The 27,789-nt window shown below is 47.2% G+C and overlaps 1 protein-coding gene across 1 annotated transcript; it reads left to right on the forward strand.

Annotated features, from left to right (window-relative positions):
* Nucleotides 1-597: 597 nt before the first annotated feature.
* Nucleotides 598-27,133, forward strand: LOC135899009 (uncharacterized). The gene is made up of 5 exons (XM_065428259.2): nucleotides 598-755; nucleotides 2,126-2,181; nucleotides 21,806-22,054; nucleotides 25,020-25,058; nucleotides 26,984-27,133. The coding sequence occupies exons 1-4, from the start codon at nucleotides 719-721 to the stop codon at nucleotides 25,044-25,046; spliced, it is 369 nt and encodes a 122-aa protein (XP_065284331.1). The 5' UTR covers nucleotides 598-718; the 3' UTR covers nucleotides 25,047-25,058; nucleotides 26,984-27,133.
* Nucleotides 27,134-27,789: the final 656 nt, after the last annotated feature.

The raw sequence follows: 27,789 nt of genomic DNA on the forward strand, positions 1-27,789 counted from the left end.
GACGTTCTCCAGCATCCACACCTCTGACCAAGAAGATGTATATCGGTTTTTATTCGACGTTATTGGCTCAGGTCCTTCTGGGGACAAGCTGTACGCAGTTTCTTCTTTCTCTTATGCCTTGTCGGTCAATTTAAATTTTGATTGTGCTATCAATATCACTTGCTATTTGAAGACCCGACGAACAAACACTCACATTGTTGGAAAAAGAAAAGAACCACAGGATTTGTCTTGTCAGGGTCGCTCGTTTTCATTTGCTCTAAAATCTCGCAGGGGCGCCATAGTTATCTTATTGTCAAAGTTTGATTATGATTTGTTCTGCTCTGCTCCCCGCTATTCTTCCAAGAATTCCTTTATTTCTGCCAAAATATATATTTTCTTTTGTATATAAGATGATGGTGCAAGACTAATTTTATGGAAAAAACTTAAAAGGCAAAGAAAGCTCGCACGTAAATTTGTTCCCATGTCACATATAAGAATTGTTCGAGAGTCTAAGCCGAGTGGAAGGACATTTCTTTTTTCGTAAGTTTGCGAGGGTTCCATCTTGATGGGAAACTAGAGGCGCAAAATATAAGGAGTTCTTCCGATTCCAACATAACATGCCCGCGCGGACTTCGCGGGGGTCAGTTTACATTTTCTTCGTGCGTTGTGTTTTGCTTGTTTGTTCAAAATCTTATTTAAGCGCGCAAGGTTGTAGTGGAAGCTGGAGAGGTTGGTGAATATGGGGTGCCCTAGAAATCTGCGGCTCGTCCTCTGTGGTAAGTCAGTGCATGGGCGCAGCTTTCATTTTAATTTGATAGCTCCCTACGAGAACAAGGTAGCCTAATAATAAAGTATGTGGTTCCATAAGGTCTTTTCTAGTAAAATATATACTTGTTTACGTTGACCACCGTTTGCCCTGACGCACGCGTGGAGATTATGATTCCGAGTTTAATATACTCGATCATCCAAAAAATGCAGAAAGTCGTTATTAAGCATTCCGCAGAAGGAAGATATGAAATTGTTTCAGTGGTTGTAAAGATCAATGGCACATTAACTGGGATCATGAATGAAATGAACCAACTGGCAGGAACCGCTGCGCTAGTCGGTATAGCCGGCAGCGCTCCAGATATCAGCTACAGCTACAGTGCGCTTTGGAACATAACAACCACAGGCTCTCATTGGAGTGAATAAAATGATGTTTACAACTTCATAAACGAAGGCGAGCGTGCTCATCTTGACCTCGCCCTTCCTGCCCCCTTCGGAGGCCCGGGTTAGATTCCCAACCAGACCCGATTGTACCAAATTGTCTTTTCAAAATTAGCAATTTACTTTGTGTACAGGAACCTTCCTGAGAAATATGAGGTGAATCCGCGCATTTTGTGAAGAGTATTTTTACTCTATGCGCCGTTGGCCATTTTTGATACCGTGGCTTGATAACGCTGGATTTTCCGCTTCATGAGACATGTAATGCTTTCGCATTAAAAAACAAACTATCTTTCTAAATACACTGCACAATTGCTTGGCCAGCTTTCGCAATTCCATGAAACACCTAACAACGTGACATTACAAAGCTATAGCGAGAACAATAATTTGGAAAGTGCCGTTTTAATTTGCGACATGACGAATGTAAAAGCTCCGTGCCCCTAAAAAAACTTCGTGATATAGTTCAAAAAGAAGTACAGTCTAATGACGATGTGAGCTCATTTGCGCTTGTTTGATGGTAAATAGAGTGGTTATAATGCAAGTTCTATAGCTTCGTGAATAATGAAGAAGGCGTGTGACGTTAGACATTGGTGACAAATGCGGGTAATTTGGGCCGATGCTCTAATCATCATCCATCGTCTCTACATTATCATCAGCTAACATTATCAGTGGCTGCCCTCCCAGTTTCCCTTTGGGTTGATCAAGTACACCACCTCTCCGGCGAAAAAAACCTTTGGGTGTATATTTCCCTTCTATTGATTCATGCAACCATAAACCCTTGCGTTCGGCATGTTTGTGAATCACGCTATCGATATGCTAAATAAAACTCAGATCTCCTTATGTTGAAGTGTTCTCAAAGTGTAAGATTAAAAGGTGTACCGACTTCCATAAATAAACTTATGTGCTAAAAGAAGTTTGGTTATGCTCTTGATGTATATTTCAGTGGTCGTGCTTGCGGTAGTAGCAGATAAAGCCTACGGAAAAGCAGTAGGAGAACAGGTGAGCTATTGTGGTACCTAAACGCGGTTTTCATTTACACACATGTATATTTCACTAATCACTATATATATATATATATATATATATATATATATATATATATATATATATATGAGAAGCACACCATCGTGGTTATCTTCTGTTTACTTAAAGGGACACTAAAGTGAAAAATGATTTCTTCTGCGTCAGTAAATTACCGTTCAACAACACCAAAAACGCCACTCTTACAACGCTACGACGTTTGGTAAGCCGGAAAAAGCGCAAAAACGAAATACGGGTGGCGACACCTACTTAAGTTCCCGCACTTGGGGGCTGTCACGTCTTGGATTTTGATGGCATCTTCTAGGGCCTACAAATTATATGTAGCGGTACAGATTGACTACATTGTGTTCTAAAGGAACCAAATATTAAACATGGCAAGTTTCGGGAACGTTTATTCAGCCAAAGCGGCCCAAATACGAAAACATACTTTGGAATCCCTGACGTCACGTTGACGTACCGGGGTTGGGGTTTCGGCGCGAAATTCAAATACTGATACTTGGAACTTCATTTTCTTTTCTAATAATCAAGCTATATTTTTGAAATGATTGCCTGCAGGGTTCTCAAACAATGCTGCATTAGTCTAAACTAATTTATAGTTTCGCTTTAGTGTCCCTTTAAAGAACCGTTTTGGCCGGTCCAGCGACACATACTTTGGATAAATAAACCAAAGAAAGCAGCGAAGTTGGGCTTCTCATTTCTCTCTCTCTCTCTCTCTCTCTATATATATATATATATATATATATATATATGTATATACACATGAACAAACACTATATATATATGTATAGGTATATGTATAATATATATATGTATATATATATATATATATATATATAAATAAATATATATATGAACAAACACGCACCCAATTACACACACAACCGAAAACAATCATATATATATATATATATATATATATATATATATGATTGTTTTTGGGTGCGTGTTTGTTCATATGTATATCGCCCCTCTACTGCATGAGATATAGTTACACGAGATAGGAAATGCAGGGAGGTTAACCGGATAAGCCTCTTGTTTGCTACCTTGCACTCGGAGAAGGGCAAGGGGAAATGAAAGACAAACAACAGCGGTGAGAAAAGGAAAAACAGCGAAAAAAAGGTAGACAAGGTCGTGAACGTCCATGAGAATTAAAGCTCTCCAATAGACCACTCGAACCGTCTTGTGGTGTGACGACTGTTTAGGACCACCAAGGTCTATGAGTGTTGCCGATAGCTAAGACTCCCAGGGTTCTACTGGTCAACATAAATATCCAAGAAAGTGCATGAGAAAACTGCGCCGCGGTAGCTCAATTGGTAGAGCATCGCACGCGAAATGCGAAGGTTGTGGGGTCGTTCCCCACCTGCGGCAAGTTGCTTTTTCATCCACTTTCAGTTCCGCTGGTTTATCGTTTCTTTATCTCATTTATTAAGCGCGAGTGATTTCCGCAATGTTGGCCTGGGTGTCGGTGTTTCTTGGCTTCTTATGATATGACTAATAAAAATCGTGCCCCTCCATTAATGCCCTTCTCGTTTACGACCGTATAGGACGGTGTTCCAGGACTGTCGACTCCGAAAGTGACCGGTCGTCAAGACGCGCCAGCGCGGTCACGAGTGCCTGCCCGTGTGCGCTTTATCGGGGGCAATGACAAAGAACGTGTTCGATAGTTTCTTTGTCGCCCCAGTGGTCACACGCAACGCTTTCCTCCCATGCAGTGTGGAAAGGAAACGACCCCGTAAATGCGACACAAAGCCACAATCAGTAAAGTGCCGTTGTCTCGAGTCGGGATAATGCAGGTGGATGATGATATTCAGGCACGGGCCCAGTCGATGTAGACGTGTGCGCTGGAAACTAGGTGTCTTCCACAGCGATTGTAAGGCATCATATGCAAGCACTCGAAGTTGCGCTGCTGCATCTGTTCTTGACAGCAGGATTGGCTCTTGCATGCTGTCTTCATGAGCAGATCGGGCAGCTTCATCGGCCAGTAGATTACTCATCATGCTACAGTGGCTAGGGAGCCGTTGAAATGTGGCGTAGTGTCCTTGCTCGATGAGGTTAGGAAGAAGCTCTCGGATTTGCAGCACTAGCTGTTAGTAGGATCTACGGCGCAAGGCGGAAAGCCAGCAATGTAGCACTGCCTTTGAGTCGCTCAATAGGCTCAACTTGTGAAGTGCCTCCTCTCTAATTATGCGTAATGGGCTACGAAGAGCAGCAAGCTCTGTGGCTCATGATGTAGTCTGATGTGGTGTCTTGAACTTCAAGGTGGTGAGTTTCGCAGGAAAAACTTACTTATCCTGCAGAATCGTTCATTCTGGTTGAACCATCAGTGCATATAACGGTTAGATCGTTGTATGTTCGTACAGCAAGAGCTAGGAAATTTGCTCGAGAGCTGGCAATGAGAGTTTTGTCATGATGCAAATCCTCCCTGCTATTGTGAGTCGAATTCGTGGCTGATCCGAGCACCAATGGGGAAGTAAAGCTCTCGCTGCAGCTGTTTATTCTGATGGCAGAATTACACGCCCAAGGAGTGTCGTCTGAGAAAAAGAGGCACGTGGTGGGTACGTCTCCTGGCAGGGAGGCGACCTAGTGGAGAGAGGCGCGAGCAAGGTGCCTGACGTGTGCTCTTAGCGCTTTCATAACAATGTGAGTCTTGGTTGGGTAGTTCTGCGCAATTGCAATTGTTTTGGATGTTGATGTGCATCGTGGCAGCCCTAGGCCCACCCTAAGCGTCTGAGCCTGAGCACTTTCGAGTGTACGGATGTTACTTCCGCAGGTGCTGGTCACCAATGCCAAGCTGTACTTTAGCTATCCGATAAACATCGTCCATTACAGTAGAACCATCATGTGTCCTGAAGTACCCCAGGCTTTTCCTTCAAGAAACTCGAATTGATAAGAGATGACTATCAGGCGCTTCTTTATGTAGGCGACTTGAGGACTCCATCAGAGGTCACGGTCGATGATTAGAAACCTGTACGTCCTTACCTAAAAGATTATTTGTCCATCGATGGATATGGCGGACGAAGTCATTGGCTTCCGGCTAAATGCCACCAATGCATATTTTTCTGGAGACATCTTCAGGCCTTGTACCCTAAGGTACGGCGATATCAACGTGGCTGATTTTTGTAGCCTTGCGTGCACTTGAGGGCGCGTCACGCCAGATGCCCAGACGCAGCTGTCATCGGCATAGATTGAAACTTCACTGTGTTTGGTAGAGATGAGACAACTGAGCAAACGGTTGATGAGTGTTGGGCTCAACACAGTACCCCACGGTACTCCACGGTGTGCATAATGTTGAGAGGTTGGGCCATCTTCGTATTCACAAAGAGAGACCGCACATGTAAAAAAAGGCGCGTCTAAAGATAGTGTCCACCACCGAGGCCAACCATTTCCAGAGCCTCTAATATAGCCTCATGCAGAACATTGTCATATGCTTCTTTGATGTTGAGGAAGATGGTAACAGATAATCGCTTACTGGCCTTTTGATTTTGAATGTACGTAACCAAGTCGATGACATTGTCAATAGAGCATCGGTGACGTCGAAAGCCGTCCACGGCTCCTGGGTAAATTTCACAGCGTTTAAGGTACAATTGAAGTCTGTCAAGGATCATTCGTTCTTTTACCTTCTCAATGCAACTAGCCAGCGCGATGTGGTGGTAGGACGTAACCTCTAGAGGAGACTTGCAAGGTTTGAGTAGAGGTGCCAGGCGACTGGTCTTCCATTCTGTAGGAACGTATCCATCCTGCCAGGGCTTATTGAATATGTGCAGGAATGCACATCGCACCTGTTCACCGAGGTGGCACAATACACGGTAAAATATACCATCTAGACCAGGTGATGACGGCTGATTACATAAGACAAATGCCGCGTTGAGCTCTTGAGTGGTGAACGGCAGATCCATGCTTGAATCCCGTGTGCCTGTAACGTAATTAAAGGCAAGGGTATTCGTGCCCACTGACTGGCCTGCAATCATAACACAGAAATCTTCCTCTATGTCGAGGTCTTGTTGGCGTTGGAAGAACGCTAGAGCCTTGAATGGGAAGCGTTGTTCCGGAATAGAACCTAAGCCCCTCACAGTTCTCCATATTTGAGACAATGGTTGACGAGGCTCAAGGAACTCACAATATTTTCTCCATCGTTCAAATTCCAGTTATCGATGCGACGCTGTATATTATTCTGAGTGCGACAGACTTCTTGCGTCGGTATCTTCGTTCGGCGTGATGATGAATCGCGTGAAGTCGGTCTAGCTCTAGGTCGAATTGCGAGTTACTCGGTGAGCACATGAGCGTGTGCACAGCCCTCTGCGCCACTTCTTTGATAGCTTCTTCCAGTCCAGAGGTGAGGCATTTCTGTCAAGTGTCCTGCAGTAGGTTCTAAAGCGAAGCTTTCTTTGCCTCTTCCTTTGACTTTCCCACTGCTGCCGCCGCTGCTGCTGGTGCTGCTGTGGGCTGCTGCTGCCGCGCACACCACATCGGGAGTAGTTCAGAGTGTTTATAGATGACAGGAGCGAGTAAGAGAGGAAAGGCGACGGGAGAAACTCGTTTTCACCCTAGCGCGTCGAATGTGCACAATACCATCGGAAGCTCCCTGACTGTCGCCACATTAGCCGCTTGACAACTGTAATTATCGGTGACTCCTCTCAGAAGCATTAGAAAAAATACAGTGCTTCCGTTTCTACTAATGTGCGAGGCCAGAGGGGACGCAGGTAAAACTGTGGAGAGGAGAAGAGGCAGTTCCTTTACAAGAGAGGGGGGAGGTGACGTGAGAAGGCAAGGAAAGCCGACTACTATACGACAGCGGTTGCGGGGACACAGGACAAGCTTAAGTTGAAGGTACGGTACAGTACGCGGCTGCTATTTCTGAAAAACAAACGCCGTGCAAATATGTCAAGAGGGCAACTTATGCAGGGCGTGCAGAAACAGAGCCGCAATAATTAAAGCGCACCGCAGGGTCCAGGAGACAGTCAGGAAGCGGTGAACCATCAAATCAGCACTTCTGTGCCCGCAACGTTTGCTTTGCGCCCATGGCATTGCTAGGTGTCGTGTATTTGATCTCAATCAAGGCAGCCGCATTTCGACGGGGCAAATTTAGAAAACGCACGTGTACCTAGATTTTGGAACATGGTAAAGGAGATCACGGTGTCAAAATTAATCCGGAGTCCGCCACTACGGTGTGCCTCATAATCCGAGTGTGGCTTCGGCAGGTACAGCCCCATTATCTAATTCAAATTTAATACTTGTGCTCCAATGCGATGTGCCATGTGAGGCAATGACAACGCTCAATCCTCTCAGAGGTTATAAAATATGGCGCACAACAACCCCTTGAGCAAACACCTCTCCCTGTGAGTTCTTTGTACGGCACAGCCAAGCAGCAGTGGTGCACGCAAGGTAATGTTTAACATCAACTCACCACTCTCGTGTTAGCCTAAACGTTCAAGAAATTAAGTTTTAGCAGTGAACATCACAGCTAATTATCGTCAATCAAAGCATCCAGCACGGAAAGCTTCACTTGCATCAATTCCCACAGTCCGTGGAATCTGGTTAATTTTTTAAACACATTCGAATCTATTCGTCGTAGTGCATTAGGCTGATGGGTGTTAGGCATCCCGTCGATCTTAAGGTAAGGCGGGATGTGATCGCTCTCATGTGTCTGATTGTCCAAAAACAAGTTAAGCGGGTGGTCAAGCAGCATGATATTGTGCATGAGAAAATCAATAGGATTGCACGTTTCCTTTAACTTTCTTGTTACAAACACTCTTGCTGACCTAGTTTTTCCAATCCAAGAAAAACTACAGCTACAGACACTAGAAAATAACGAAAGCCTTTCGCACTGGCTGAAGAAAAGAGAGAATAACGGACGAAAGGTAGAGAGGTCAAGCAGAGTAAGCGTCCTGTTGGCTACACGGTTCACACTTCATTGTTGGCTACACACTTCAGCGTAATACAAAGGGCTTTACTGCCTACTTTTACGGCTACAATGTCTGAGTGTTCTATCGCGACAATCGCACAAAAACTCACTTTATATGCCTCTGAAGTTTTAGGTTTGGTGATGTGACATTCCCTTTAGGCGTTTGTCTTGCTTATGACAACACAGCTGAATTACGGAATAAATCGTGGCAAACACGACACTTCTGAGTGAATACTCTGTGAGTTTTCTGCCCATGAAATTTGACAGTCGATGCAATGTCAAATATCGCCATTTTACAAACTCAGAAATTTTCCGGTTGTGGAACTACTACCAGTTGATGGAGATGCTTCATAACTTAGTTGCCTGTAGATAACGCACAAAATTATTTACAATACATTCACACGTAGCCGAACGGTGCCCAAGGTAGTGACCCTTTAACAATCCGGAACATGTCCTCTTCCTCTTCTTCTGTGGCACCACACTGCGGTGGCTGTTTCGTACCACCACCCACGGCACTAGGAGCACTATTCCTCTGCTTAAGCTACACAGCCATGGTGAAAGGCGTATGTGATACGGCTTTAGTCTCGCTACGTGAACGATGTCACTTGCAGGTGACGACGATGCTGAGGGGTCCGGGGATGGTTTCCTTTGTGACACCGATCTGTTGTCGCACCACACGGTATAGAGCAGTGTAAGGTGACAGCAGCTTTTCGGAGAGGCCCATGCGGCGGATGGCTGACCAGAGAAGCACCAGAGAACCCGGAGAAAAGTGCACGTCGTGAGCATGGTAATGATAGAGGCGACTCTGCTGGTCCTGTGAGGCCTGCAGACGGAAACGGGTGAGGTGCTGCACGTGGTCGGCGCGTGCGTTCATGCGTATTCAGTGGCGGAACGTGCGAGCAACGGCAGCAAGGAGTCCAAGGGCAACGCTGGTTGGCGGCTGCATATAAGGTAGACTGGTGAATAGTCGGCGGTGTCGCGACGCAGTTCATTGTACGCGAACGTCATTATGGTAAATGAAGATGCCACTCGTGGTGGTCGGCCACACCGTACTTCGAAAGGGAGTCGGTGATGGTCCTGCGGAGGCGCTCCGTGAAGCTGTCGGCCTGTGGGTGGTATGACGTGTTGAATTTATGATTTTTGAGCAGGAGCGGAGCATGTCTTCCACGGCTGCCGAGAGAAAGCTAAGGCCACGGTCAGTTAGTAGCTGGCGTGGAGCACCGTGCACTAAGATGATATCGTAGAGTAGAAAATCAGCGACGTCAGTAAGGTCACTTGTCGGGAGGGCTTTTGTGATCGCGTACCACGTAGCGTAATTGGTAGCGAAGGGGACTCTTTTATATCTGCAGCGTGAGCGAGGAAACTGCCCAAGAAGGTATAGACCCACTGGGATAAAAAAATAAGTGCGGATAATTGTCTCACCAGAGACATTCAGGGGGAGGAGCGGAGGTCTTCTTCCAACGCTAACAGGCTCACAAGTGTCAACATAACGCCGCACGGAGAGGACCAGACCCGGCCAAAAGAAGCGACGGCGTAGACGCTCTTATGTGCGCAAGGTGCCGAAGTGCCCAGCCAAAGCAGCGTGGTGAAGCTGGGTGAGGACAGCTGAATGCAGCTGTGATGGGATGACGAGCAGAAGGTCAGGGCCATGGGGATCAAAATAACGGCGGCGTCAGAGAGCGGCGTCACAAGGCATTGACTCCAGCCGGCCGATGACAGCTCGAAACGAATGATCGCGGCGTTGCTCGTTGCCCATTTGAAGCAACTGTGAGACAGAGAAAACATGAGCGACGGCGGCGGAATCTACCGGTTCTTCCACGGGGTAGCGGTACCAACAATCTGCATCATGATGCAAGCGTCCCTCCTTATATGCGACGGAAAAGGTATATTCCTGCAGGCCTAAAGGGTCCTTGACCGAACATAGCCAGCAGAGATCGTTGTGGTCAGTGATGACATAGAATGAACTTCTGTACAAGTATGGACGAAACTACGGGACCGCCCCCACAAAGCAAGACACTCGCACTCTGTGATTAAACAATTGTGCTCGGCGGGTTATAGAAGTCAGCTGGCGTAAGCTATAACCCGATTACGATTACATCGAGACTGGCATGGCACTAACATTGCGCCTATTCTGCGACTAACTGCATTCGTTCGAACTTTGGTTGAGGCAGACAGGTCAAAGAAGGCCAGGCTTGGAGGCGTAGTAAGGAGAGTAGTCAGATGAGAAAAAGATTCGGCATTACTCGGACCCAACGAAAACAGGACATCTTTACAAAATTGATTCTTTGCAAAACGCCGTAAATAGGAGCGGAACCCTACAAAACTACGAACGTCTTTTGTAGTCTTCGGTACAGGAAAGTGCAAAAGGGCAATTTCGTCCTGATCAGGTTGCATGCGTCATCCAACCACGAGGTGTCTAAGGAAGCTGATTTGGCGGTGAGCAATGGACATTTTCAAGAATTCAATTGGAGACCGCCTCGGCGGAACACGACAAGATTCGCTGAAAGACTATCTAGACTCGTGTCGAATGTGGGCGACGGAACGATGACGTCATCCAAATAGCACAAACCGGTGGACCACTTGAACCCTTGAGACAAAGAGTGCGTCATTCGTTCGAAAGTGGCCGCCGTGTTACAGAGACCGAAAAGCATCACCTTGAACTTATAAATACCACCAGGGGAAACAAATGCAGCCTTCTCTCAGTACAGTTCGTCGGCGGCAATCTGCCAATAGCCGTACCGTAGGTCGATAGAAGAAAAAAAATCTGTGCCCAAGCGATCCGTCCAGATGGTTAACCAGCGTAGCTGAGTCGTGTAGCACCGGTGTTTATCAGTGGGTTAATCCCGACGGTTCATTAAACGGTGCCTTGGTAGGCGGCTGGACACCCTGTAAGCAATAGCTGCTTGCACTCGGTTTCACAAGCCTATTCTTGTGCCTGAGCTGCAGCATCGGCACGGCGTAGACGAGCCCGTTGCTGGCTGTGCTCGCGGCGTTGCTGATCGAAAGATGCCTGCTCCTAAGGAGTGCGTGTCACGCGTGGCGTACTCATTTTGGATACGGATAGAAACTTCTGCGCGCGCTCGGCTGTGAAGAACAGCGACGTCACTACTGGCGCAGCCGATCGCGCACCTCTCTTTCTCTTTCTTTTTCGCACATGCGCATGGGGTTACGCCGAAGCTTTCGGCGTACAGGCAACAGACGTACGGACGGTCGGATGGGTCCGCCAGTCACATAAAGCTTCGCTATAATAGGTGGAATCCTACAGGTAGTCTAGAGCGTTATCAATACGCGGCAAATGGTAAACGTTCTTTTTTCGATTTTGTTCAGGTTGCGATAATCTATGCAAAACCATCACGTTCGGTTTTCCTTTCTGACAACTACCACCGCAAAGCCCAGCGACAAAAGGAAGGCTCGGTTATGTCCTTTTAAAGCGTCTTTTTAACTTCCTGTTGGATAATTGCTCGTTCCGACGCGGAAATACAATATTGACGTCGGGAAGTACGGTTTGCATCTACAGTATTTATAGTATTTATGCGATTTGTCATGACGGGCGTTTGTCCTAGGAGCAAAGACCCAAAGTAAAAGTGAGTGATTGCCGAAGTAAAAATGCCGCGACAGCTTTCACGAACGTGTCAGAGGGCTTCTGCTTGAGCAGGTGCAAGTTCAGACGAAACCAGCTTTGTCATGTCGACAGCACTGGCGTGGGATGACGTCGCGTTATGGGTCGAGCTGCGAGAAGCGTCGACTAAGAAGGGCTCTACGTGATCATCCTGCACAGAGCTAATTTCAGCCAATGAGGTCCCTTGTGGGAGGACTTGCGCGGTTAGCGCGAAATTGACAAGGAGAAGGCAGGAGCGGTAGCCAGTAATTGTCAGTAGAGTGTGCGGAACGGTAATACCATGTGTAAGCATAATGACCAGAATTGGCGTGACCATGTAATTGCTGTCAGTTGCAGCTGTTCTGGAAAACAAGTCGACGTGCGTAACAGTATCGGGGTCCATACCCAAGCACGGTCACCGGGCTGGTACTCGACGAAGCGTCGTCGGAGGTTGTAGTGTCGGCTGTCGGTACGCTGCTGGTTCTTGATCCGTAGGCGGCGAGCTGTCGAGCTTCTTCGGCGCTCTGGAAATAGGTAGCGACGTCAAGATTCTCCTCATCAGTGATGTGTGGCCGCATGAAGTGGAGCGTCGTCGTCGGGTTCCTGCCGTAAACCAGCCGAAACGGCGTGATGTGTGTCGTTTCTTGCAGCGCCGTGTTGTAAGCGAATGTTACGTAAGGCAGGACGGCATCCAATGTCTTTTGTTCGACGTCGACGTACATTGCTAGCATGTCGGCGAGGCTCTTATTCAGGTGCTCCGTAATACCATTAGTCTGTGGGTGGTAGGCAGTTGTCCTCCTGTACCTTGTCTGACTGTATTGCAGAATAGCTTGGGTGAGCTCCGCTGTAAAGGCCGTTCCTATGTCCGTGATGAGGACTACTGGGGCGCCATGTCACGGCAGCATGTTTTTGACAAAGGATTTCACCACTTAAGCTGCGCTACCTTTCGGTGGTGGTGGTGGTAATAACTTTTTTAGTTGTACAATAATTTTAGTTGTACAACAGTGGTGTGATCTTTGGTTAATGGAGCTTAATCCTACTAAATGCAAGATCGTTTCCTTTCATCGCAAACTTAATCCCCTATCATTCTCATACCTAATCTCCCGTTCCACTGTCGAACAAGCTCAAACATACAAATATCTAGGCGTCACGTTATCCCCTGACCTTTCATGGAACGCACACATCAGCAATATCATATCATCCGCGAACAGATCCCTCGGTTTTTTAAAGCGTCATTTGCGTCACGCACCATCAGACATAAAACTTCTCGCGTACAAATCACTCATTAGATCGAAACTAGAATATGCAGCACCCATCTGGAGCCCGCATCAAGCATACTTAAAAAAACGAACTAGAATCTGTGCAAAATCGTGCCACTAGGTTCATCCATTCTTCATATTCATACGACATAAGCATATCATCACTAAAACGTAAAACTGATCTTGCTAATCTCGCTGTGCGTCGCCGCATCGCCAGTCTTTGTTTGTTCCACAAATTATTTCACAGTCCGCTCAATCAAGCACCGTATATCATCCCACCGGCACGCATATCCCCCCGTGCGTCCCATCCTTAGTCAATCACACGCGCACGTGCTCGCACCACTACTTTTGCAGCCTCAATTTTTCTTCGCACAGCAGTGGACTGGAATGGCCTTCCCCGGAACATCGCAGCCATCACGTGTTCATCAACTTTTGCGGACAACTTAACTACATTTGTTTCTCACGAAGATCACTCTCTGTAACCTTGATTTGTAAACCCACCCCTTATGTAATACCCCCTAACCGGGGTCTTTAAGGTAATAAAATGATGATGATGATGATGACGATGATGATGATTGATAATCCGGCAAATTCGTGGCATGGGCCTAGGCCGCCCCCGAGGAGGTCCGGAGATTCTGTCTCCTCGCCGCCTCATGGGCTTGCTGGATGGCCCATAGTTGATTTTCGAGGTTTGACCTGCGCAACGCGGCCGTCCATCACGCCGCAGCTTCATCTGGGGAAACTGCATTTTCTTTTCATATAACCTCACATTCCCAGAGAATCTGTCTAAGAGATGCGTAAGCCCTGCCACATGGTTTGCAGTTATCGTCTGAGTAGATGTCCGGATGTGTCCTCCTGAGATGGACGGGGTTGGGGAAGGTCATTGTTTGTAACTGCCTCTAGTCTACCGCTTGGGCCCTGTCGAGTTTGGGGTTAGGGGGCGGATAAACACACCTGGATTTTTGATAAAATTTAGTAATATCACAGTACCTGGTCGTTCTGTCCCTCTCTGTCCATGCCTCCGTTGGATTTCCAACACCAAAAGAGGATCCTTCTACGCGTGCGCGGAATGTGAGACCTCGCACGACGCGATGGACCTCCTCATTGAGGTTGGGTACGGGGGTGTCGGGGGACGTGTGAGCCGGGAACCATATAATGTGTCGCTCCTCCGTCTCCTCGGAGGTGACATAGTTCGCGTTGGCTTTGAGTATAGCCTCAGCCTTCGGCGAAATTCTGCCTTGTGCATAGTTTCTGACCGCCGTCTGTGAGTCACTGAGTACGTATATTTCGGCAGAGGTTTAGTTTCAGCGAAGCGGGTAAGGTAGTCCGTCGCCACGACGATCCGCTTATTTCCTGTTCTTGACGACGGAAAGGGTCCCAACAACTCCATCCCTATCTACTGGAATGGTCGGCAAGGAGGCTCGATCGGCTGTAGTAATCCCGCTGGCCTTGTCGGTGGTGTCTTGCGTCGCTGACAGCCTCAGCATGTTCTAACATAACGGGCGACGTCAGCAGTCAGGTGCGGCCAATAATACCGTTCCTGTATCCTCGATAGTGTCCGGGAAAATCCTAGGTGTCCAGTGGTCGGATCATCATGTAGGGCGTGCAATACTTCTGGACGCAGTCCTGACGGGACAATAAGAATGTAGTTGCGCGCACTGGTAAGAAGTTCTTCTTTACGAGTAGGTTGTTTTGAAGCGAAAACAAAGACAATCCTCGCTTAAATGCCCTAGGGACCACGTCGGCGTGCCCTTCCAAATATTCGACGAGGTTTTTCAAAGCCGGGTCTGCTCGCTGCTGTTCAGCGAAGTCTTTCGCGCCTAAAATGCCAAGGAAGGCGTCGTCATATTCGTCATCTTGCGGAGGCAAGTCAATTGGGGTGCCTGATAGGCAATCGGCATCACAATGTTTTCGTCCGGACTTATAGGTTACAGTAATATCATATTCTTGCAGTATTAGGCTCTACGTCGTCAGCCGTCCTGAAGGATCCTTTAGGTTCGCTAGCCAACACAAGGCGTGGTGGTCGCTGAGGACTTTGGCCTGCCATATAGGTAAGGGCGAAATTTTGCTGTAGCCCAAACGATGGCGAGGCGATTCTTTTCGCTTGTAGAATAATTACCTTCCGCTTTTGACCACGACCGGCTAGCGTAAGCTATCACATGTTCATGTCCATCTTTTCTCTGGACTAGCGTCCTCGTCGAAGTGCGCAAGTACGGGCGGCGACTGCATGCGTCGTTTGAGTACTTGAAACGCGTTGGCCTGCGGCGTTTCCCACTTGAACTCGATGTCACATTTAGTTAGCTGTGTCAGTGGCTCAGCGATGCGTGAAAAGTCCTTGACAAAGCGCCTGTAGTAGGTACACATGGCAAGGAATCGGCGCACTGCCTTCTTGTCGATGGGCTGAGGGACCATTGCCATGGCAGCTGTCTTCTGCGGGTCGGGGCGGACTCCAGACTTGCTGATGACGTGGCCTAGGAACAGAAGCTCATCGTGAGCGAAGCGGCACTTTCCTGGCTTCAGAGTGTGCCCTGATGACTTGATGGCCTCTAGTACTGTCGCAAGCCGCCTAAGGTGATCGTCGAAATTTCCGGTGATGATGACGACGTCATCCAAGTAAACAAGACTGGTCTGCCACTTCAATCCTGCTAACACCGTGTCCATGGCGCACTGGAACGTTGCCGGCGCCGAGCGCAGATCGAATGGCATGACCTTGAACTCGTAGAGGCAGTCTGGCGTGATGAAAGCGGTCTTTTCGCGATCTCTTTCGTCGACTTCTATTTGCCAGTAGCCACACTTAAGGTCCATCGGCGAGAAGTATTTAGGGTTGCAGAGGCGATCCAATGCGTCGTCTATCCGTGGAAGGGAGTACACGTCCTTCTTCGTGATGTTGTCCAGTCGACGATAATCGACGCAGAAACGTAACTTTCCCTCCTTTTTCTTCATCAAGTCAACAGGGGATGCCCACGGGCTTTTCGACAGCTGGATGATGTCGTCGCGCAGCATTTCGTCGACTTGTTGCCTAATGGCTTCACGTTCTCGCGTCGAAACTCGGTAAGGGCTCTGGCGGAGTGGTCGAGCGCAATCCTCGGTGATTATGCGGTGCTTTGCGATTGATGTTTGTCGAATCCTTGATGGCGTCGAAAAGCAGCCTATGTATGGTCGGAGCAGACTTTTGAGCTGTTGTTGCTTAATCATGGGGAGAATTGGAATAATGTCGTAGTCTGGTTCGGGAACCATGGTCATCGGGGTAGATGTGGCGGAATGCGAGAGGACAAACGCATTACTGGTGTCCAGAATGCCCTTGTTGATGTGCTTGAACTTCTGCCTGAAGTTGGTTAGCATAACTTCCGCTTTTCCTCCGTGGAATCCAGCGATACCTCTTGCGGCGCAAATTTCACGGTCTAGCAGTAGACGTTGGTCACCCTCGATGACGCCTTCTACGTCGGCAGATGTTTTGGTGCCGACGGAAATGACAATGCTGGAGCGAGGCGGGGTGCTGACTTGACTTTCGAGCACGCTTAAGGCATGGTGACTACGAGAGCTCGCCGGCGGTATCGCTCGATCTTCCGAGAGCGTTATCGACTTCGACTTCTGGTCGATGATTGCGCGGTGCTGGTTCAGGAAGTCAAGCCGAGAATGACGTCTCGTGAACACTGTTGGAGGATAACGAAGGTGGCAGGGTAAGTCCGGTCATGAACGATAATGCTTGTCGTGCAGATTCCAATCGGCGTGATGAGGTGTCCTCCAGCGGTTGGAATTTCTGGGCCTTCAGATGCAGTCTTACCTTTCTTCAACTGGGCGGCGATGGGTCCACTCAAGATGGAGTAATCGGCTCCTGTGTCTACTAAGGCGTTGACTGCGTGGTCGTCGAGAAGCACGTCGAGGTTGGTGGTTCTTTGTCTTGCGTTATAGTTAGGTCTTGGCGTCGGATCACGGCTGCGTCATGTTGGCCTGTGGCTGATACGTGGCGTCGTCAGATCGTCTTTCGTCGGCCTATTCTTTGCTTCCAGACTTCTTTAGGACGGCGGCGTGTCGATATGTCGTCAAGGTAGTTTCTTCGGCGTCTTCGTCGGCGGCGGAGGATCTTCGTCAGTTCGACAAACAGCAACCACAGCTCCATCGGTTGCTGCTTTTAGTTTTCCGGATATGGGCTCGCAGACCGCGCCCGGGCTGGGCCAATGTGTGGTCGGCGCTGCAGCGACAGGTAGCGGCCTGGTGACGGCGAACGAGATGGTCTTCGAGGGCTCCACTGAGTGGTGGTGAGGTAGTCGGCAATATCGCGAGGTCGTTCACCAAGCTGTGGTCGCGGGGCGTTCACGGCGAACCCTCGCAGTCCCATCTCCCGGTATGGGCATCGGCGGTATACGTGACCCGCTTCTCCGCAGTGGTAACAGAGCGGGCGGTGGTAAGGAGCGCGCCAAATGTCCATCTTCCTCGCGGAGCGGCGCTGGGCGACAGGCGGGCGGGCTGGCGGTGGCGGTGGTGCACGACGGAATTGCGGCGTTATAGGGCCCTGAGGTGGTTGTGGAGGGGTGCCTTGACGGCATGCGACAGCGGGGTAGGTCATCGCTTCCGGCTGGGGCTGCGGTGATTCTGGTTGCAGTTCAGGAACTCCAAACGATCGCTGCACCTCTTCTTTCACGATGTCGGCGATCGAAGCCACTTGAGGCTGGGACGAAGGCAAGACCTTGCGCAGTTCTTCACGCACAATGGCCCTGATGGTCTCGCGCAGATCGTTCGTGGCCAGTGATTGAATTCCTGCGTAGTTGGTAGAGTTCGTACGGCGGTTGAATGGCCGGCTCCGCATTTTGAGTGTCTTCTCGATGCTGGTGGCCTCCCGGTTTTCGGTGGGATCCTATCATTGCGCCGAAAAGTTCTTCCTTCACACCACGCATGAGTAGACGGACTTTCTTCTCCTCGGGCACATCCGGGTCGGCGTGGCGGAACAGACGGCTCGTTTCTTCTGTAAAGATGGCAACGTTCTCGTTAGGTAGCTGCAATCGGGCGTCCAGTATAGCTTCAGTCCTTTCCTCGCGCACGACGCTCGTAAAGGTGCGCAGGAAGCCGCTACGGAACAGGTCCCATGTTGTCATGGTCGACTCCCGGTTCTCAAACCATGTTCTTGCTGCGTCTTCTAAGGTGAAGTATACATGCCGCAGCTTGTCGTCGGAGTCCCAGTTTTTGAAAGTCAAGATTTGTTTGTAGGTCTCCAGCCAGGATTACGGGTCTTCAGTAGCTGCTGCATGGAAGGTCGGTGGGTGCCAAGGTTGTTGCAGCATAATGGGGGACGCTAGGGCAGCCATTGGGCTTGTCTTGGCCACGGTCTTCTTTGTCGTCTCAGGTAGAAGTCCGTGCTCTGGGGGCAGTCCTTGCAGTATGCGGCTAGCACGCTACCCTTGGCCGATGTTCGTTTTGTCCTCGGGGCTTCGGGCTTGGATCGCGGCTTTGCGGGGGCGTTCGGTAGATGAACGCACAAGCTTCTGTACCAGATGTCACGTGGTAGTGACTGTAAAGAAAGCAGCCAAACTGAGAAAGACGAAACTAGCGTTTTATTGGGCGAACTTGTGCCCTCAAAAACAGGCTACACTCAAAGAACGGCGACAGCGGCGAACACAGTCGGCGACGTCGGCTTTTATGCAGTAGTCGTCGAACGTTCCAGACTAATCGCTGGGACCCGCGTGTCTTCCACAAAGGTCTACACCATTCGCGTCACACGATGAAATCAGATGACACAAGGCTCGGCGACAACAGACAGTGGATAGAAGCATCGACAACATTCCAGAAACTTCCGATACATGCAGGCGCGTCCCGTGCTGTGCGCTAACACTTGTTAGGCGGCGAAACGTGGTCGCCCGATAAAGATAGCCAAGTGCACGTGTCAGTATGGAACCATCGATATCATTCCAGAAACTTCGGATGCATGCAGGCGCGTCCTGCGCTGTGCGATAGCATTTGTTAGGTGGTGAAACGTGGTCACCCGATAAAGATGAACAAGTAAACGTATCAACACCGTTTCCATTGAATCGCGAATATGCAAGCTTGTCATGCCATCCTCATCGCAGTCGCTATCGTGCGCAAGTTGTCAGACCGTGTTCGCCATGCCATCGTCGTCCCAGCACTGTCGTCATAAATGTTTCTTGATACAGTCATCATTACACCATTGTTATAACACTCTTCCTATTGAAATCATGCCGTTGTCATTGTCGTCATATATGCGTCGCCATGCATCCGCTGTCACAGCGTCGTCGTGATGCAATCGTGCTCATTACACAGTCGTCATTCTTACTTCGACCTCCGACTTTCATCATGCCATCGTTGTGAACGATCGTCCTCGCGCTGTTGTAATCATGCGATCGTAGTCACACTGTTGTTTCACCATCTTCGTCCCTTCAGTAGTATCATAGCACCTTCGTCGACCCATCAACGTCATGTCTGTTTGTCGTACTGCTGTAATAAGGCTGTCGTCATTCAGTAACATTATGTTGTCGTTGTCATGCCATCGCCTTCGACGCGTCATTGTCACACAGATTTTACGGTGCGTCCTTTGTCATGCAGGCATAGTCATGGGGCCATGGTCTTGCCATCGGTGTCACAATTGTCATCTTAATGCGCACATATCGTCATTGCCACGTGGTTGTCGTTACACTGCCGCGTTAACTTAAAAATCCCCATCTCATTGTCGTCATTCCATCATGAATGCATCGGCGTCATAAAGTGGCCGTCATCTTAATGATATCATATCATGGTAGTCGCGCGGTTGTCGCTACACCCTCTCCATAATTTCAAAATACCCGTCTCATTGTCGTCATTCTATCACGAATGTAACGGTGTCCCACCACAGACGTCGTCATCTAATTGCCCTCATATCGTTGTGGTCCCGCGGTTGTCGCTACGTCATCGGCATAGTGGAAAAAAAATCCTCCATATCATTGTCGCCATTCCATCACCAATGTACCAGTGTCGCGCAATCGTCGTTACCTTAATGCCTTCACATCGTTGTGGTCGTGCGGTTGTCGTTACGTCATCGCCATAATGAAAAAAAATCCTCCATATCATTGTGGTCATTCCATCACCAATGTATCGGTGTCACACAGTCATCGTCACCTTGATGCCCTCACATCGTCGTTGTCACGCGGTAGTCGTTACGCCACCACCATAATTTAAAAATCCCGATCTCATTATCGTCATTCCATCACCAATGCATCGGCATCACACAGTCATCGACATGTCACCATGCACAAGTAGTCTTGGTAAGCAAGTGCCAAGGCTAGTGGGATTATGCCGGAGGATGTGCCACATAGCTGGGGCAACGAAATTCTCAGAATTACGACTACACGTGGGAGTGCGGTCTGTCACTGCAATGCTGAATTGCTATTGCCATTATCGTCGATAGCCATCGTGAGAAGAGTTCTGCCGTAATCTTTAATTTGCGTTGAATCAACGAGCTCGCTCTCTGAACTATGAACCACACACAAAGCCTCATGAAGACTAATTTTATTACAGCGAAACTGTTAGCCTTTCGGTAGTCGGCAATTTTTGTGTCCGCGGTCGTTAGCAAAAGTGTGGGTTGACCCCGGTGATAGAGCAGGCGAGAAGCAGTGGCTCGTACCCCCGTAAGGCAGTGCATACATCCTTTGTAATCACGCATTCAACGTACAAAACGTGTATGTTTCAATGGATATCAAGCACCAAGCAAGCATCTTATCCACTTGTTTGATGATAAGTTGCTGCTGATAACAATGCGAAGGCCGTATCACTCCCCGCTCACATTTCTTGGTAATGTTTACTGTTGCGCAAGCTGCCGTGGCGACGGCCACTTGCAAACCAGCCTAGCACTGACTTCAACGTTGTTGCAGCACCGCTGTGGGCAGCGACGTGCTGTAAAAATTACCGTTACTCCCATTATTCTAATTACTACCATTACTCTAAATTACCATTACTACAATTGTTATAAACCAATAAACAGTTGCATTCCCACCTCAGTCGTTGTAGCGCTTTTAAACAGCTTGGCTAGACATACACTTTCGCAAGGCCAGGAGGGCGAGTCACTTCCTTTTTTGTTGCATTACTCGTCAAATCCTACCATTACCTAGATTCATCACCTAAGACACTTATCTTGACAGCCATAAAATTACAAGACCTGTACCTCTTTTTTTTTCTTTTGCCACCTTTTTATAGGGCCTTCTTATACTTCGGGCTATTTCCTACAGCATACCATTAGGTGCAAATACGCTGGATAATAACTCGGCATTCTCAATAGAGAGATTTCTCTCTCTCTCTCTGCAATACCACAATGACTGTAAAAACGAGTCTTGAAGCCTAATTCTGCGTTATTCGGCATATACACGGCCATCTACGGGATATTTGTCAATGTCTACCGAATCTAGGAGATATTCTTTTATTTCTAAGTAGAATAGTAAAATTGGAAATCAGTGCAGTAGTCGAGAATGCCACGTTTAACACCCCGATGTTGAGGAGCAAGCTAGAGGGCACTCCTCGAGTCAACCTTTCCTCCTTTGATGCCCAATATGCTCAATGCTAAAAAATAAATAAACGATATGCTGGAGAAACGCCAGGCTAACATCTCCAGCATACCAGTAAAACTCCTTCTCTCTATGCTGAAATGAAGGTACCACGAGAGGATGAGAGAAAATGAAATTAAAACGCAGAGACTTATTGTACCATTGCATTTCCGTAATTTGAAAGCTACCCCCATTGTACCATGAAACCGTACCAACTCATACGCATGTGAACCTTCATATTCTACGAGCTTGCTTTTTTCTGACTGAACACTCCTAAAGCAGACCTAATTGTCCACTGCAGAAGAAACTGGTCGTACCTTTGACTGCAAAGAAGGGTGGAGGCACGACCTCCCCACCGAAGCAGGCGCTAGGAACACCGCCTGCAAAAAAGAGTGGAAAGAAGACCTCCCCACCGAAGCAGGCGCTAGGAAAACCGCCTAGGTTTCCCTTCCCTCCACCTGTCGGCCCAGTACCTACCATCACGATGCCCAAGGGTCCGTGGAAAGGTATTTACCTCGTGTATCCACCGATCGACCTGCGACTGGCTCCAGTAAGTATTGAAGAATGACTCACGTTAGCTGCTTGGGTTTATTTTCGCCTTCTCTACATTAGGCTATTCACTCGCGGCGAACGGTTAAAATGTACCAGGGTATTTGCTTTTTGAGGACATACAAATTATCATTGTTTGCTTATGGTATCTCTCAACTGAACGCTCTAAGACGTCAGTATATTTTACAGAATTTACATACATAATTGGCTATGGAACAATATTACCCCCAGGTAAGCTTTTCAATACTGAACTCTAATGCACACACTGCAATTTAGAAATTGTTGTCTGTGTGTTTGGAAGGCATACTTTCTTGTAAAGAACGACTCTTGTTGAGTTATGAAGTTCTACACTTGATAGTCAACTTTATTCTTTGTGGAAATGTTTAACAATTTTTGGAAAAGGACTGATGACCATAATTGTAAGTCTTCTCGCTACTGTGGTTACATTACGACTACTTCTCTGAAATGCAGCAGGTCTTGATAGATCAGTTCCAGGAGTTGCCGAGCAAAACAATTTCTCTCTCTTTTGTTGTATTTAAGAGTACACATGCATGTAGATGAGCCCGCCTAAGATATAACGCTTCGGAGCAGTGTAGTAAAAGCCTGGAAGTGAACACCGGGATACTGTTGCAGCCATGCTGATATAGTAACTGAGTACATCGTGATCGGGTACAGAAGTGGCGCAGAAGATGCCTGCGCGTCTTATACCCCTGTCAAACGGGCAGCCTTAACCGAGGTTAACTACGGTTGCGGCTGACCGCAGTTACCGCTAAGCACACGGCAGAGGTAATCGTAGATAGTCTTCTAACCAAGGTTACCGCAAACCGAGCTTGGCAACCTCGGTTTACTCTCGCAAACCGAGAAACAGGCAAGATGGCTGACACACACGAACCCCTTGAGCACAGAACAACGCACGACGGGAAATATTATCAGAAAAGTCTACAGGACGTGCGACAGTTGTAAGCTGAAGCAGAGGAAATAATGAGCACAAACTGCTAACACGCCGCAAGGACAACGTACATCAAAAAAGAAACGCAATGAAATGCTTTGACTCTCGTAAATGCTACGCTGGTTACGGCAACCAGTGTTGCATGACTTAGCGTGAAAATAGCCAAGCTGCTCGATATTATTGAGTTATTAGAGGCTTTCAGTATTAACGCAGTGAACGTAAGATTTATTACAACATGTATCTACATGCTAACTAATATTTTTTTATCATACACCGCGCACTTTGTTTAAAGAATTTTGAACGCATGATGATCACGTGATCGTGTCGGTTTGCTGAACCGAGTCCGTGTAGCACTGGCAAACCGCACTCGCGTTAACCGCGGTTAACCCTGTGAACCACGGTTAAGCTTAAGCGCGGTTATATAGACGGGGGTATTACTGTCACTTTGATACGCGCACCGCTTACTCGCGTGTAACTTCGCAGCTTGACACGGAATTAAACGTGCAAATTTTACGCGTTAGTTATGGTTTGTGCGTTGTGCTCCCACTCTTTCAGTGTCAGCCTTAAGAGGAAGCTTTAGCTCGGGCCCAACTGCGGCACGGCCTATTCAAACACATGTAAAACGCAGAAACACTTTTCTGAGACGACACCTGGACCGATTTTAATGAAATTTGTTGCATTTGAGAGAGAACATTAAATTATAGTGACTGTAGCAAGCCGAATTTTGATTTAGGCCCGAATTTTGCTTAGAAACTTTTCAAGAATTCGAAAAGTAGAAAAATTGGAAGCTAGATGTTTACAAATTAATAGCTCTGCATCAAGAAGAAAGAGCGTGGTTCTGTAAGCACTATTTTTTAGAACATTCGAAGCGGACACATTTGATATGTGAATTTGTATTTTATATGAATTTGTTACGCTTGGTAGACGCGTTCTGCAAAAGCTGTATTTCCATATTAATAATTTTTTAGATTCTTGTGTAACATATAAATCTTGTCCGCTTGAAATGTACTATTAGATGGAATTCACAGAATTGTGATATAATTTTTATTGCTTAGTTACAGAATTGTAAACTTGATAGCTTTGTTTTTTGACAATTTGTGACTCTTGCCATTTTTTAATAAAAATATGATGACATAAATGAAAAATTCGAAACCAGCTGTCACTACAATTCAAGTTTTTTTCTTTAAAATGTAAAAAAACATCGTCAAATTTGGTGCAGTTCCGAGAAAAAGGAACTACATGTACTTCTACATGTACTTAGATCGTAGGGCCGGAGCTGAAGCTTAGCTTGACTTCATATTTGCCTTTAGTGTTCCTCTAAGCGCAAACATCGTCGTGGCCTTGAGGGACATTGCAGCCCAAGTATGCACAATTGAGGTTAAATGCGCCGTGCTTTTTCCCATATTTTGCCTCTTTCTGGGAAAGTGTATGGGGCGACAGAGTTTCGCTTATCTTCGTCTAACATTCGGAACAAATTTGAAACGTTGCGCGTTCCGTTCCCTTTAGCGTCATTCTCTATATTGACGGGTCGAAACGAGACGAGATCGCCGCCATGCTTGGATTTGTTCGGATGTGTTGCACGCCTCTGGCAGCCAGCACCAGAACACATCCTCCATCGTTCGCGGTAGCTGACGCGTTATAGCAGTTAAAGCACTCATTGGCTCACAGGCACGAATGAACGCAACGAAGTGCCTAGAGACACCGGAGAGTAATACACCATTTTGACGTCATGACTGCTGATTTGACATGTGAGTTTTATTACGTACGAAGAACCGGCATATATTTGAGTGCAATATATCAATGTTGTGGGCGTGGAAAGAAAAGGATTGATAAACACAAAGAAACATGTGGTATGGCTTCTTTGGATGGACATCATCTATGCCTGCACGGAGTCGCTTAAATTTGGAAATGAGCTGGTATTACACTAACTTACTTAGGTATGCAGTATCTGTGCTAAGCAAATCCAACTCCATACTACGGCATCCCGGAAGTAAATTTCCTCCAATCTCTTTTCCAGACAAGAGTGAAGTGGGATACGTTGTAAAGACTTCCGGAGGTGAGACTATTGCGGCATCTTACATCTATAGAAATGCCATAAAAAAGGCCTGCATAAAAGTCAACGCAGCAGGCGGGAGCGCTAAGCATCTTTTTTGGGCCTCCAAAGTAATTAAACAACATTATCCCCGCTACCCATAAAGCAGTTTCACATATATGTATCCCCAGTTTTTGAATGCCCGGTTCATGTAAAACGAAAACTTTTTTGCGGCTAGGTGTTTCGATAACCGTATTTTACAGCAGTACTTCGTCAAGCTTCGTCAGGCGCAATCGGCGAGAAAGGTCACGAGCTCACGGCTTCACTGATCACATCTTTCTTTTCTTTTTATTTTTTGTACCTGTGCTTACATGAAGCTGACATCATATTTTATTTAAATGGAACGTGTGCCACATCACCTATATTCAGGATGGCCAGGATGAGTAAGAAACAAGCAATTTTTTTGTGGTGCATCTGTACACATCTCTTTCTCCACTTTTGATACGAACTAAAGATGGTAATTAAATAAGGCTTTATGAATCGCTGGTTGTGCCCTCCATGTTAGCTTTCACTGAGATTGCTGGTACTAAGGTGGTCGCATGGTTCCAAACCCACCGAAAGTGTAGCGTTACTCAGAAATTGGGTGAGATATGATGCTAGGGGACAGTCGCCATTTCGGCGAGAGCCTCCCTGCTTCTTCCAGGTAAGTTTGTCGGCTCACTCGGACACAGCTTTGGGGCACCGAGCTATATCTCAATTTTCGGATGTTGTGCGCGTTCACACCACCTAATGCTACTTTCTTGTTATCGTTGAAGCAAATCAGACATCCTAAAAGTCTCTTATATATGGCGGACCCATACTAGTAGCTCGCTAAGTAATTCCGACAGTAAGGCTCGTAGATTTCAAATATTTAGGCGGTCTAATATTGGCATCACTGGTGCTAGGGCTCCATCCCGCGCTCCCTAACGCAGCAGACAGATACTCTACCCGTTTGGCATAACTGTTTTAAAATTCTCTGCTATATCGTACCGCCTCCGGCATCCACCAAGTCTGGCACTTAAGCAGAACCCAGAAAGGAGTGTCGTTAACGGTAGCGGACAGTGTTTTAACGCTTTGTCTACGATAACTTGCCGTGCTACGTACTCCAGCTGGCGTAACCTTAGTCTAGGGAGACTCCATGAGTGCACCTAAGTCCATTGCACTTCGGTATATTTGTGTAATCGCGTACCATCCCTACTTCAACGCTGCCTGCGCACAGTGCCCGTGAAACGAGCTTTAGGCAGGTGTTCGAGGGTGACGACAAACGTTCTCTCCCGCTTTCTTTCTCGTTCCCCACAAATGACGGATGTGCTCAATTGCGACCTGCGGAACTGGAGACATACTAAATGACAATACAATTCGAAGAACTCACTTTGAAATTGTGACCGATCTTCAACACGTTCTCGACAAGAGTGCCTCTTCGGTGAGAGGGTTAGCCTGTAGCGTAAATTGTTAGAAACCCAGTGCCCAGTTGCTTATAAGGCTAAGAGAATATTAGCAAGCGCGATACCTAGATGGAAAAACAAAGCTGCCAACGCTGTCCCCATTGGTGTTTATTATAGTTAGCAGAAAGCAGAGAAAATGTCAAGTTGAGAAACAAAAGCGATGCCTAACGGCGATAAAATATTGCGGCCCTTTCTTCCCGCTTTCACCTAAAGATGTTCGCCACGGACGTCCTCCAAGAATAACGTTTGGGCTTTGAGCGAACGTAATGCTAGCTGCTCTTGAAGGAGGAATATTTTTGATGTACGCCTATATGGCGTTTGCTGCTTAATTTCTGTGATGCTGTTGTGCTATTTCTTAACAGCCTTGTGTTCTGTTGTAGGGAACCGGCAGGGAGTGGAACAGGCATACCGAAGGGCGCTAATAAAAGCTTACGCTGCACCCATGTTTTCTTGTTTTTTTCGCAGATGTGGAAACGGCATCTCCAATGGTGGCAGATGGAAATACCCAATTGCGAACACCAAAATCTGTTGGGCCCCGACCCACGCAAATTGAAAATCCTGCTCGTGATGTTTCTTTTTGTGAGATGCGCTGCAATAAACATGGCCAAAATATTTTATTTTGCAGTGTTCCAAAAGCAAACTACAGAAAGATAGTTAATCATTATAGACGCGTCCGAACAGTCTTGATTATACTATATACAGTTATGTTCAAATGAAAAAAAAATACGTGAAAAGCTGCAAGTCATATTCCTCTTTCACATTATCTAATATGAATAAGACTAGTGTAATCCAAGTACGCCTAGTTTTGGGGTGGCATGCAATAACATTGCAATATGCGATCATGGCAAATTTATTCTTCCAGTGAGCATTTCAAATCACTGCGGTAGTGCATCGACTCTCGGACCTCTGCTAGTAATGTTCTGCATGGTTTTTATGCGTGCGTTTCTAATATTTCTCTGCATTACGTATCCTTGAGGTATTGAATCTCCAAATAATTGTTCAGTATCCTTTTCAGTATCACCAGCCAACTAGTTCATAGTGATTGTGCTTAGTTGAAAATTACTTTGGTCACCACATTCCGAGAAAGAGCAAGGAAGTGAGGAGGTCATGAATGTGCAATATAAGCACACTTCTATTCAAGCTTTTATTCCAGCATGTGAAGGTATTTGAGCTAACCAGCACAGAGAAAAATATATGCAAATATAATTCATAAAGACAATGATGTGTCATGATAACCTACTAACTAAGGGTTTGTGATTTGATGGTTATGC

The sequence above is a fragment of the Dermacentor albipictus genome, chromosome 7 (genome assembly GCF_038994185.2).
Source record: "Dermacentor albipictus isolate Rhodes 1998 colony chromosome 7, USDA_Dalb.pri_finalv2, whole genome shotgun sequence".
Taxonomy (NCBI): domain Eukaryota; kingdom Metazoa; phylum Arthropoda; class Arachnida; order Ixodida; family Ixodidae; genus Dermacentor; species Dermacentor albipictus.

Bases quoted from the DNA above. Each gene is read 5' to 3' on its own strand.
- LOC135899009 (XM_065428259.2), top strand. From the start codon at position 719: ATGGGGTGCCCTAGAAATCTGCGGCTCGTCCTCTGTG. The intron at 2,182-21,805 runs GTGAGCTATTGT...TGTCCACTGCAG, and splicing joins GAAAAGCAGTAGGAGAACAG to AAGAAACTGGTCGTACCTTT. The intron at 22,055-25,019 runs GTAAGTATTGAA...TCTCTTTTCCAG, and splicing joins TCGACCTGCGACTGGCTCCA to ACAAGAGTGAAGTGGGATAC.